Source organism: Anolis carolinensis, chromosome 3, assembly GCF_035594765.1.
Source record: "Anolis carolinensis isolate JA03-04 chromosome 3, rAnoCar3.1.pri, whole genome shotgun sequence".
In the NCBI taxonomy this organism is placed as follows: domain Eukaryota; kingdom Metazoa; phylum Chordata; class Lepidosauria; order Squamata; family Dactyloidae; genus Anolis; species Anolis carolinensis.
In genome coordinates this window covers 280,914,409-280,927,112 of record NC_085843.1, presented here as the reverse complement: position 1 = coordinate 280,927,112, position 12,704 = coordinate 280,914,409, and the positions used below count along the sequence as shown (strand labels likewise).

The 12,704-nt window shown below is 42.2% G+C and overlaps 1 protein-coding gene across 1 annotated transcript in view; it reads left to right on the top strand.

Annotated features, from left to right (window-relative positions):
- prss56 (serine protease 56) overlaps positions 1 to 12,704 on the top strand; it is a 64,846-nt gene that overhangs the window by 48,368 nt on the left and 3,774 nt on the right. Inside the window, exons 11-15 of the mRNA XM_062976885.1 lie at positions 2,974 to 3,135; positions 7,802 to 7,916; positions 8,250 to 8,385; positions 8,838 to 8,973; positions 10,648 to 10,731. Coding sequence (XP_062832955.1) covers positions 2,974 to 3,135; positions 7,802 to 7,916; positions 8,250 to 8,385; positions 8,838 to 8,973; positions 10,648 to 10,731 — 633 coding nt within the window. The remainder of the gene's footprint in view (positions 1 to 2,973; positions 3,136 to 7,801; positions 7,917 to 8,249; positions 8,386 to 8,837; positions 8,974 to 10,647; positions 10,732 to 12,704) is intronic.

The window sequence follows — 12,704 nt, the reverse complement described above, 5'->3', positions numbered from 1 at the left end:
TTCCCTTCATGTATTTGTAAATGGCTATCATGTCTCCTCTCAGCCTTCTCTTCTGCAGGCTGAACATGCCCAGCTCTTTAAGCTGCTCCTCCTAGGGCATGTTTTCCAGACCCTTGATCATTTGAGTCACCCTCCTCTGGACACATTCCAGCTTAGAGTCAACATTTCTCTTAAATTGTGGTGCCCAGAATTGGACACAGTGTGATTCCAGGTGTGGTCTGACCAAGGAAGAATAGACAGTAGCATGACTTCCCTTGATCTAGACATTAGACTCCTATTGGTGCAGGCCAAAATCCCACTGGCTTTTTAAGCTGCCCCATGACATTGTTGGCTCATGTGTAACTTGTTGTCCATGAGGACTCCAACATAAGGCTCGCCTTTTAGCAGTTTTGAAATCCATGATGTTTTCATTTTCATGTGCCTTGACTTCAGCGAATGTGAAAAGCTTACTGTACATTATCTGTAGCCGTTATTTCTGTTTTCTTAATATTCAGTTGTAAGCTTTCTATTTATTTATTTTTTTTTGAACCGCTGTAAAATGCCTGAGATTTGGTTCCCACAATCCCTACAAGAACTCCCAACATCCTTTGAACCCATCACTACCCAAATCAGCTGAAAACCGGCCCAAAATGACACGACTTTTGTCATTTCTGATCATTGGGTTGTTGTGCATTTTCTGGGCTGTATGGCCATGTTCCAGAAGTATTCTCTCCTGAAATTTCTCCCAGGCATCCTCAGAGGTTGTGAAGTGAGGAAAGCCTTCGACAACACATTTCTGATCATCTTATGATGTGTCTCATAAGACACATCTATACTGTGCCTGGTATAGATGAAGCCCTAGAGATAGGTCCCACATCTTGTGCGGCTTCTTTAAAGTTACAGCGAAAATACCAAGCAGATTTACCATCTCATTGCCCCTGCAAAATGCCCATCTACTCACTCAGACACACACTCCATACATTAATATACAATCCTGTAAACCCTCAGTAAGAAAATAATGACTCGGCAATGGCACTTAAATTGCTCATTCCACCCCATTGGCTGATTTTGTACAAAATGCATTAGCTTTTCGATTACCAACTCGGAATCTTACATAAAATGCTAATGCGCCTCTAAAATGCCACCTCTTGGGCTTTGTTTGAACCATTCGGAAATATCATTGAAAAATGGTTATTTTCCCCCCACTGCATAACAGCAGTCTGTTTTTAATTTTGCTACCCTCAATCATATTACCGTAGTTTCTGTTTCTCATTTCTGAACTGCATCTTTTATGTATTGCAAGCCGACAACCTGCAGATTGTAGAGAATATATAAGCAACAGAAATGCGTGCTTGTGGAAAGGGCATCCTTTGCCCTCGAGGCATTTATGTACAAAGCAAATGGACAATATGCAAAATGCATGATCACATTTCACGGTCCTTTTTTTTAAAAAAAAGAAAGAATGAACAGGTGCAACCAGCTGGAGCAAGATTTGAACCTGGCATGGGGGACTTTTGTTTTTAATCCTCTGCTGTGATGCCAATGAAAATCAGCTCCAAGAGCAACAATTATTTCTATGTTTGTTTTAAAGTGTTTATATCCTTCTGGAAAGGTTCCCTTTGTGTTTTATGGATCAGTGAAATCAAGACAGTCTCTACTCTCAAGGTTACAAGATGCAAATAAAACTCTGGGTGCATCTACACTGTACAATTAATGCAGTTTGACAATCACTTTAAGTGTTGCGGCTCAATGCTGTGGAATCATGGGAACATATCTTTAGCTTTTTCTACCAAAGAGTGATAGTGCGTCACCAAACTACAAATCCCAAGACACCAAAGCATTGAGGTAAAGGTTTCCCCCTGACATTAAGTCTAACTCTGGGGGTTCATACTCATCTTCATTTCTAAGCTGAAGAGCCGGTGTTGTCCATAGACACCTCCAAGTTCATGTGGCCATAGCTGCATGAAGCACCATTACCTTCCTGCCAGAGTGGTACCTATTGATCTACTCACAATTCCATGTTTTTGAACTGCTAGGTTGGCAGAAGCTGGGGCTAACAGAGGGGAGCTCACCTGGATTCGAACCTTCAACCTTTCAGTCAGCAAGTTCATCAGCCCAGTGGTTTAATCCATTGCACCACCAGAGGCTCTCTAAGCATTGAGCTGAGGCAGTTAAAGTGATGCCAAGCTGCTTTAATTCTACAGTGCAGATGCATCCTCTTCCCTCTGGGCTCATCCTTATCACCACATACCCACAGGAGCCCTTGGTGGTGCAATGGAATTGTGGGAGTTGAAGTCCAAAACACCTGGAGGGCTCAAGTTTGCCCATGCCTGGGTTAAATCCTTGTGCCGGCAGAGTTGAAATCCAAAACACTTGGAGGGCTCAAGTTTACCCATGACTGGCAGGGCAGGACTGCTGACTTGAAGTTTGGGTTGCTGACCTGAAGGTTGCCGATTCAAATCCAACGCAGAGAGAGCATGGATGAGCTCCCTCTGTCAGCTCCAGCTCCCCATGCGGGGACATGAGAGAAGCCTCCCACAAGGATGGTAAATCATCAAAACATCTGGGCATCCTCTGGGCAACGTCCTTGCAGAGGGCCAATTCTCTCACACCAGTAGCGACTTGCAGTTTCTCAAATCGTTCCTGACATGGGAAAAAAAACCTTATATCCCCATCAAGTCTTCTGATTTGGCAAGGAATTCCCAATTAATCCTCTGTCATCCTACTTTATCAACAGATTTTAAAGCATCCCAGTTTCTCTCCCTTCCTTCCACTTTATCTTTAGCTTATTTCAATTGCTGCAAACTGGGTTTGTTTATAACTTGGGGACTGCCTGTATGTAATGCATTGTATATCCATTATCTTTGTTCAAGCCTCTGCTAATGAACTGGAATTTTGGAATATAATTCTATGAGCGTGGCTTCTTTTGTAATTTCCCTATATGAGAACTGTAATCTGTAAACGTCTATGAACAGTTTTGCCTCTTTGCCTTAGAGCTTCGCTCCTACGCCCAGACCTTGTTGGAGTTCCTGCGGCGTGCAGAGGAGTTCTTCCGCACCCAGATCGACTTCTCGTTCTTCACGCACTCCCTCCCACAGTTCATGGAGCAGATTTACAGGCATCTCTTCCCTGTCCGAGGGCACCACGAATCTAGAGGTACTGACCAGACCACATACATCTAGTTGAATGCATTCATGTGCCTTCAAGGCATCCGTTGATTTACAGCAACCCCATCAATGTCACAGGGGTTTTTTAGACCAGGGATCCTCAAAGGTGGTTTTGCCAGTCTGAGCTCATGGCACCAGGTGTTGTGACTCAGCTGGAACCTCAGACTGACTTGGATGAGGATGATGGGATTCAGGTTCACAATCAGGTTCAAAATGTCCCTGTTGTAGAAGATGAGGAACTGGGTGTGCAAGTTCAGTTTCCCATAGCAAGGAATGATGATGTTGATACTGAAACTAGCCAGGTGCAAATGGACTTAGAAAAGGAGGACAGTTCTCAGTCTGATAGCGAGCAGGATGGCAAGCAGGCTGACACTAACGAGCAGCCTGACCTTGATGAAACGGGAGCTTTAGATCAAGCTGACCATTTGGAATTCAGAGTTCGAAGGAGTGTGAGAATAGCTAACAAGAAGGAGGTCAGAGGCCAAAGAAAGGCTTTCATGTTTTGCAAAGGGTATTAAAGCAATGTGTTTGGAGACAAACCTTTGTCAGAGCAACTTTTCGTTCAACCAAGAAACAAGTTTTTGTTTTGCTTGGATTATCTTGCAGCTCTTGTGTTCATGATCTTGGGACTTTGTCATGCTCTAATGCAGGGGTCCCCAAACTTTTTAAACAGGGGGCCAGTTCACAATCCTTCGTACCATTGGAGGGCCAGACTATAGTTGGCCACCGAGCAATAATAATAATAATAATAATAATAACAATAACAACAACAACAACAACAACAGCAATAATAATAATAAAAAAGAGGGTTGGAAGAGACCCTTTGGGCCATTGAGTCCAATCCCTTTCTGCCTATGTGCACCAAAAGCACAAGCAAAGCACCCCTGACAGATGGCCACCCAGCCACAATGTTAATACAGTAGAGTCTCACTTATCCAACATAAACGGGCCGGCAGAACGTTGGATAAGCGAATATGTTGGATAATAAAGAGGGATTAAGGAAAAGCCTATTAAACATCAAATTAGGTTATGCTTTTATAAATTAAGCACCAAAACATCATGTTATACCACAAATTTGGCAGAAAAAGTAGTTCAATACGTAGTAATGCTATGTAGTAATTACTGTATTTATGAATTTAGCACCAAAATATCACGATATATTAAAAACATTGACTACAAAAATGCGTTGGATAATCCAGAATGTTGGATAAGCTAGTGTTGGATAAGTGAGACTCTACTGTAATAATAACAACAGCAGCAGCAATATTAATAAAAAAGAGGGTTGGATGAGACCCTTTGGGCCATTGAGTCCAATCCCCTTCTGCCTATGTGCACCAAAAGCACAAGCAAAGCACCCCTGACAGATGGCCACCCAGCCACAATGTTAACAACAACAACAACAGCAGCAGCAGCAGCAGCAGCAATATTAATAAAAAAGAGGGTTGGAAGAGACCCTTTGGGCCATTGAGTCCAATCCCCTTCTGCCTATGTGCACCAAAAACACAAGCAAAGCACCCCTGACAGATGGCCACCCAGCCTCAATGTTAATAATAATAAATAATAATAATTATAATAAAGAGGGTTGGAAGAGACCCCTTGGGCCATTTAGTCCAACCCCCTTCTGTCTCTGTGGACCAAAAGCACAAGCAAAGCACCCCCGTCAGATGGCAACCCAGCCTTAATAATAATAATAATAATAATAATAATAATAATAAATCTAGCACGTCTATCTTGTTTTCTGTGTCATACGATAAAATAATAATGATAATAATAATAACAATAATAATAATAATGATAATAATAATAATAATAATAATAATAATAATAATAATAATAATAGTTGTAAGAGAAGAAGAGACCCCTTGGGTCATTTAGCCCAACCCCCATCTGCCCTTGTGCCATGGGGGCCGGATAAATGGCTTCGGTGGGCCGCATCCGGCCCCCGGGCCTTAGTTTGGGGACCCCTGCTCTAATGGGACTGTTTATTGCTGGTGCTTCTTTGAAATATGCTTTAAGACTTTATTTTGTAATGATCTTTTGGAACTTTACTTTTGTTTTTTAAGAACTTTTTATCTTCTACTTTTTAATAAATATAAAGACTTCAGCCTGTGTGCAGTTTGGTGTTTAAAGCAAGGTGAAGGTATCCTGAAGTGCAACACTAGGTATTCATTGGTGGTCTCCCATTCCAGTACTTGCCGGATTGACCCTACTTATAGCTTCCAAGACAAGACAGGATCTGATGCCTTTAAAGTAATTAAGAAACTTGGAAGACATTAATTTTATAGAATTATAGAGCTGGAAGAGACTCCAACAGTCATCCAGGCCAACCTCATTCTGCCATCTAGGAATACATAATTTGAGAGTTTCCTCTCTTCAGGGTTATGATCAAAATTTCTGGCCAGCAGACTTCCTTAACACCAGCTCTTCAAATGATACATGTAAAAATGTTTAATATTTCTAAACCAACAGGTACTATCAGGAAATCAAATGACACAAATACTTAATAGATATGAGAGACAAAACGTATTGTTTGAAGTGTTTTTTCGTTCGCTGAGCTTCACCATCCTTACTTAGGGCCCTTCTACACAGCCATATAACCCAGAATATCAAGGCAGAAAATCCCACAATATCTACTTTGAACTGGATTATCAGAATCCACACTGCCAGTTCAAAGCAGAAAATGTGGGATTTTATTCAGCTATGCCCTTAGGGCCCTTCTACACAGAATATCAAGGCAGATAATCCACAATATCTCCTTTGAATTGGGTTATCCACACTGCCATATAATCCAGTTATGTGGGTTTCATACAGCTGTGTGGAAGGTGAATTAGGTAGCATTGCAAGTATTATTAATTATAACTCCCAGCATTAGTTTGCATTAGCAGTGCTGGTGAGGTTTGCCAGGGTTTGCGTCCTTCAACATGTGGAAGACTGCACTGAGCCCATTCCTATGTGAATGCAAAGGCAGGACACTTAATCCCTCCAGATGTTTTAGATGTCACTTTTTGAAAACACCATCAAGCGTTGTCAACAGGGATAGGGGAAGTGATAATCTGACATTTCTGGAGGGCTGAAGTCTGGAAGGGTCCACTCTTTCTCCATCTTCAGCTAAAAGCAACAAGGGTACATATCCTCGAGCAATGATTTTCAATCTGTGGGTCCCCAGATGTTTTGGCCTTCAACTCCCTTAAATCCTAACAGCTGACAAACTGGCTGGGATTTCTGGGAGTTGTAGGCCAAAACACCTAGGGACCCACTGGTTGAGAACCACTGCCCTAAAGCTTCAACCTCTTTTTGGATTAAAAAATAACTATTCTGGTAGGGGTTTCAGGGAGTTAGTCCACACAGTAAATTTCCCCATGTTTTGACATACTGTTTTAGGTGAAACCACCTGACACAGGTGAAACACCTTTTTCAAATCTCTAGCCCAGTGGTGCTTAACCTGTGGGTCCTCAGATGTTTTTGGCCTTCAGGTCCCAGAAATCCTAATGAAATGGCAGACAAAGGTTTGAGGTATGAGACAAAGAGAGTTCCGGTGGCTGTAGAAAAAGACGTTTATTCTCAGTGGCCAGAGAGAATATAGACCATCCTGTCTCCAGGAAAAAAGGGTACAGAACAAAGAAACACAGGTTCTTTTATATCATTTTCCCTCCATCTACCTACGTCATATAGGCATTATCCATCACCAATTAGTGTCAAAAAAGTCTTACTTTGCACTTTACTAAAAGCTACTTTTGCATTTTCCTAAAATATAGGCTACTTTCAAGACCTCTGACCCTCCATTAGGCCTTATCTAAGGAATTCCTATCTAGGCTTTCTGGAGTTCCATTAATTGAGGAATTTCCCCTATCTTAGCTTTTAGGGAGTCATTAGCACTCCTACATGGCGCCAGGTCTTATCTTGACATCCCAAAAGCCTTAATTTGTTTTTTGTCCATTAGCTTATCTATTCTTGTTGACACTTGACATATGTATCTGGCACTTAGAGTGAACTTTGGTCTCTGCTTATGGGGAGACGGTTATTTGCTAGGCAGAGTGTATTTTGGGGCTATATGCACACAATCTGCTTGTGATTACATTTTTTCCTATTTCTATTTCTAATATGATTACATTCAATATATAGTTTCCAATACAAGTATTATATTTTCCCAATACACCTTCATCACTAACAGCTGGTAAACTGGTTGAGATTTCTGGGAGCTGTAGGCCAAAAATATCTGGGGACCCCAGTTTGAGAACCACTGCCTAGCCCTACCTTCTATGGTCAGATAAAGGAGGGAAGGAGTGTGAGACTAGAGGTGCATCCTGACTGTAGAATCAATGCAGTTTGACCGCCACTTTCACTGTCAGGGCTCAATGGTATGGACTCCTAGGAGGTATAGTTTGGTGAGGCACCAGCACTCTTTGGCAAAGTAGGCTTAAAACCTTGTAAAATTATAACTCCCTGAATTCTATAGCATTTTAAACTATGACCAAACTGTGGGATTGTTCACCACCTTGCCCACAGGGAGAAAGGAGATAGATAAATAAGGTCAATAATAGTAATAATAATAATTGAGCCATGGTGGTTAAAGTGGTATCAACCTGCATTAATACTACTGTGTAGATGCACCCTAGGATACACCTTCTCAAACTGACTCCTGTTTTCCCCCAAAGAGCAGGTTGGAGACACAGAAGCAGTCTTGGCCACGAGAGGAGAAGGAAGGGAAGAGGCGCTGCAGTCAAATTACAAGAAAATGCAGAAACGGGAGGCCCCAAGACTTCACAGGCGGTAAGGATATTCTCAGAGCTTTAGCATTCCCAGGTCTCCTCTTCTCAAGACTTGTAGAGGTAGTTGGTTGTAGCTGCTACACAATGAATGAAGACTGGGGGACTTTAGCGGGCCCTACATATTCCCTAAGGCAGTGATGGCCAAGCTATGACACGCGTGTCAGCACTGACACACCTAGCCATTTTTGCTGACATGCTGTCGCATGCAGATTGATCGGATGACTAATGTCTTTTGTGGCCAAATTTGGTGTGATTTGTATTTGTCTTGATATTGATGTATTATAGATCTGCCCTAAGCACCTCACTCCTTACTCCCTGAGTGTTTCTTTCCTAGGCTTCTTCGGTCTACACTTCCCTCTTTTGAGTCATTATTCAAAGATACTGGCCCAGCTTTGGATGACTGGGCGCGGACGCTCAATGCCATGGCCGAAGGTGCCTCAACAGGACGGGAGGAGCAACTTTTCTTGCAGGTATGTGAACTGGAGGAGATAATATGATGTAGTGATTTTAGCATTGGACTATGACTGGCAAACAGAATTTGAATCCCTGCTTCATCTTGGAAGCCCATGGGAAAGTGACACTCTCTCAGTCTCAGAGGAAGACAATGGCAAACCTTATCTGGACAAATCTTGCCAAGTATATCCTATGAGAGGGTCACCATAGGTCAGAAACGACTTGAAGGCACAAAACAAAACAATGTGAACTGGGCAAACTTGACACATGAGTGTCAGGTCAAAGGTGGGCATTGATTGTGTGAAAGGGATCTAGGCGTTCCCTTCGGGGTAAGAAGGGCAGAATATAAATACTGTAAATTATATATATATATATATATATATATATATATATATATATATATATATATATGCTGGTTCCATCCTGATCCACCAGCTTGCTCTGAGCTGCTCTGCCTTCTTCTCTACAGCAAGTGGAAGCAGAGGTGGAAGAGCTGCAAGACCAGGGTCGGATCGTACTTCAGCGACTGTGGAAAGAACTGGGCCCAGGCCATGCTTTTCCAGATGTGGGACTGGAGGAGGGAGGTGCTATCTCACCTCTGAATGGCAAGTGTTCATGGTACTACACAGCCAGATAGATAAAACTGGACTGTGGTTTGTAGTGGGTGTGCCGTTGCGCCTGGGGCTATAACTCTTAGTGAAAGAGGCATGGACGTGACATCTTTCCCCAGGGGATTGCTTCTTGCCCTCCTTTAGGGAAACTGGAACTCCCAAGGACCAAAACACTGTAGATAACTCAAAAACTGGTTTTATTGTTCACAAAAGGTTATCTGGAAGTTTCCAAAGGGGTAAAAGAAAATATACATTACAGTCTTTGGTTGTTTTAAGTCCAAGGAGCTCTGAAGCTGAGAAGCTTTTCCAGTTCCCTCTTTCTCAATGGCTGTGGATGCCGGAACAAACTCAGCCTCAGCCGAATGACCTATGTCTGAAGACACAGTCTTCCTCTGTTGCCAAAGGACTGATTTGAAGGCGCTTGAGACTCCTCAACGTCGTTCAGGTTGCCCCTGAACATGAAGCGTAGGTCTCAAGGGTAAGAGCCTCAGAATTGGTGCTGAGAGGTAACTTAATCAAGGGCTTTTAGAGCCAACCCTCTCTTTCACGTCCATCCGATAGAGAGCTTGCTGGTGGAATGAAAGGAGGAAACACTATCCTACTCCAGGAAGAGGGTGGAGTCAAACAATTGAGCTGAAGAAGCAATATAACTGGTGCAAACAACATTGATTGACAGATATAAATAACCAATCAGTCCAACTACATTTACAGGGTAAAAGGCAACTTACAGTTCGACATATAGATGGTGCCACTCGCGCCGTCACAGTGGGCATTAGGAAGGTGTCATGCCCAAGCATTAAATCCCTCTTGACTTGAGCAGATTGTATGGTATGAGCCTTGCTTTATGCCACTACATAGCCAGGGCTCCTTATTTCCTTCACTGAAATTCTAAATCAAGAAGTGGGATTGCAACATATATTATAGGGAGAGCTCAGAAAACGTTTGGATCACAGGTTCCATGCTTTCAGAGGGATTCTGGGAGTTATGGTTAAAGTATACAAGCTTTGATTGTGGGTAGGCTTTGCAAAGCTTGTATCCTTTTCGAATTGCTGTTTGAAAGCTTGGTGAATTAATGCCAGTCAGTATAGATAATGGCTTAATTCTTGACTACGGGTACATTGGCACTATATTATTAATACCAATAAATAAACACAGATGTCTATTCTAAACTATGTAGAGATATACCAAACACAATGATGGTTCAAAACATATGTTATAAACACAGTATGTATATTAGAGCATCATATACATTTAACATTCACAATGAATATTAAATGTATATGATGCTCTAATATACATACTTTATTTATAACATATGTTTTGAACCATCATTGTGTTTGGTATATCTCTTTACACTGTATTATTAATGCCATATGACACCACTGTAACTGCTATGCCAATGCTATGGAATGTTAGGCTTTGTAGTTTCTCAAGGTCTTTGGCATTCTCTGCCAAAGAATGCTGGCACTTCACCAAACTGTAGCTTCCAAGATTCCATAGCTTTGAGCCATGGCAGTTAAAGTGATGTCAAACACTTTCTACACTTTAGAGGGAACCCTAAATGAGAGATTGGGCTACTTGGAATGGATGAGTGAATAGGAAAGGGAGATTGGGAGTAAAACAAAGCCATGCAATGCAATCACTTTCTATTTTCATCCCATGTGATAGACACAGACACCCTGCCGACTGAGACTCATCCTCAGAGAAAAAAGCGCAGCCTTACGGAGGAAAGTGACAACACTCTTCCCAAAGGTAGGTTTGTGCTAGAACTGGTTGGGTGATACATGTTGCCTTGTTGGAGACTAGCCCGGATGGGAAGTAAAAAATTCCAAGAGAGCAATAAAACAAGCCTTTTATCGTTAGGCACAGCTGATGATAAGGCAAACAGCTGTAATAATAATAATAATAATAATAAAACTTTATTTATAACCCGCCACCATCTCCCCGATGGGGACTCGGGGCGGCTTACATGGGGCCATGCCCAGACACCATACAATATAACAAAATAAAACAATATATCATAACACAATATAATAGTACAAAAATAATCATATACATTACAACACAAATCAGAGCAGACAGGGCGGGCCACATGAACATTTAATTAAAAACTCGGGAGAGAGAGGCATATAAATAAAGAGAACAGGGGTATAAGATGGAACAGTCCAAACAGTCCAAAGGATAAAATCCAAGGGGAGTAATCAAAAAGGTATATAACATTTACTCCCCGAAGGCACATCGAAAAAGCCATGTTTTTAGATCTTTCTTAAAAGCCAATAAGGTGGGGGCTTGCCTGATCTCAGAGGGCAATGAATTCCACAGTCGGGGGGCCACAGCAGAAAAGGCCCTCCCACTCTAGTGTGGGCACCCACTCTAATGGGTCCGTACTATGCAAATGGCCATCGCAACAAGTGCTAGCAAACAAAGAATTTATATCTCAGTTTATCTAGAATTGACCAATGTCTGAGGGTCTTCCTCACCTTCCACACCTACTTGGCATAAGTGATACCAATGACCTAACTTGTTTACTCTAAGCTTTCTTCTCCCTTTGGAACTTCCTGGAGAAAGGCACCAGCTCACAGGAAGGGAGGGGCATATGCACAGGCAAAGCTACATAGGCAATTGTTTACTATTTTTCTGGCTTATGGTCCTTGTGCTGGTACGGCTGTACCAGAAGCTCCAACTTTATTTTCTTTCTGCTAATGTTTGCAGTCATAGGGCAGGCCGCCTGTCCATCATCATTAAGTTTGGTTCTGCCCCTTGTTCAGGGCTCTGGGAGGGAAGGAGCCATTTTTTTAGTCAGTCTCACTTAAGGAAGCTAAGCTATAGGACGTAGACCAGCTTGTCCTTGTAGAAAAGCTTCATATCTCAAGAACATCCAGGGATTTAGAATATCTGGGGATTTAGAACATCCGGGGATTTAGAACATCTGAGGAAACAGAAACAGAAATTCCAGGGGAAAAGTCCCAAAAGCTCTGGCTGAAAGCTCACAGCCTCTCAGCTCTCAGCTTTACAAAAAAACCTCGGAGGGAGAACAGCATCACAAATCCACGGAACCCCAGCTGAAACATCTGCAAGCCTTGGTTGGTAGATCTACTCGATGCCCAGACGCATTTGGAATCGGTAGTAGGTCCCATATCAGCTAGGCCCATATGATAGACAACCTGGGAGAGGTTATAAGGAGGTTTTCTTCTTAAAGAGAAAGTACAGTTATCCAAAGCCGATTGCCCATCCCCTGGGGACAAGATTGAAAAGCCAACAGTTTATTAAGGAAACCTTGAAGTGTTATTTGACTCCGTGAAGATTTATTATTTGTTCAACAATAAAGACTCAAAATTTATTTATTTCATTAAAGACTCAAAAGACCATCCCTTTCAGGAAAATCCTCAAGAACCTCTCTTTGACGTGCCCTGGCTTCCCACTGGGCATAAAGTATACGTCCTATACAAAAGACAATCGTAACAGGCCCAGCACATGACAGAACAGTCCTTACAGCCTTACAGATTGTCATCAAAGCTCATGGGAGAATAATGGAGCCCAAAAGCATTTTCTCGTTCCTTTTGACCCAGTCAATGCAACCCCAACTGGGTCTTACTCTCAGTATCCTTGGCAAACAGGCCTACAAAGATGCAAATAAATACACTGTTGTTGTGCCTCATTGTGTAAAATGGAGCAAGTGACTGTTTTCAAAAAAGTTCTTAGTTTCGCACCCTGTTTTTTTCTGG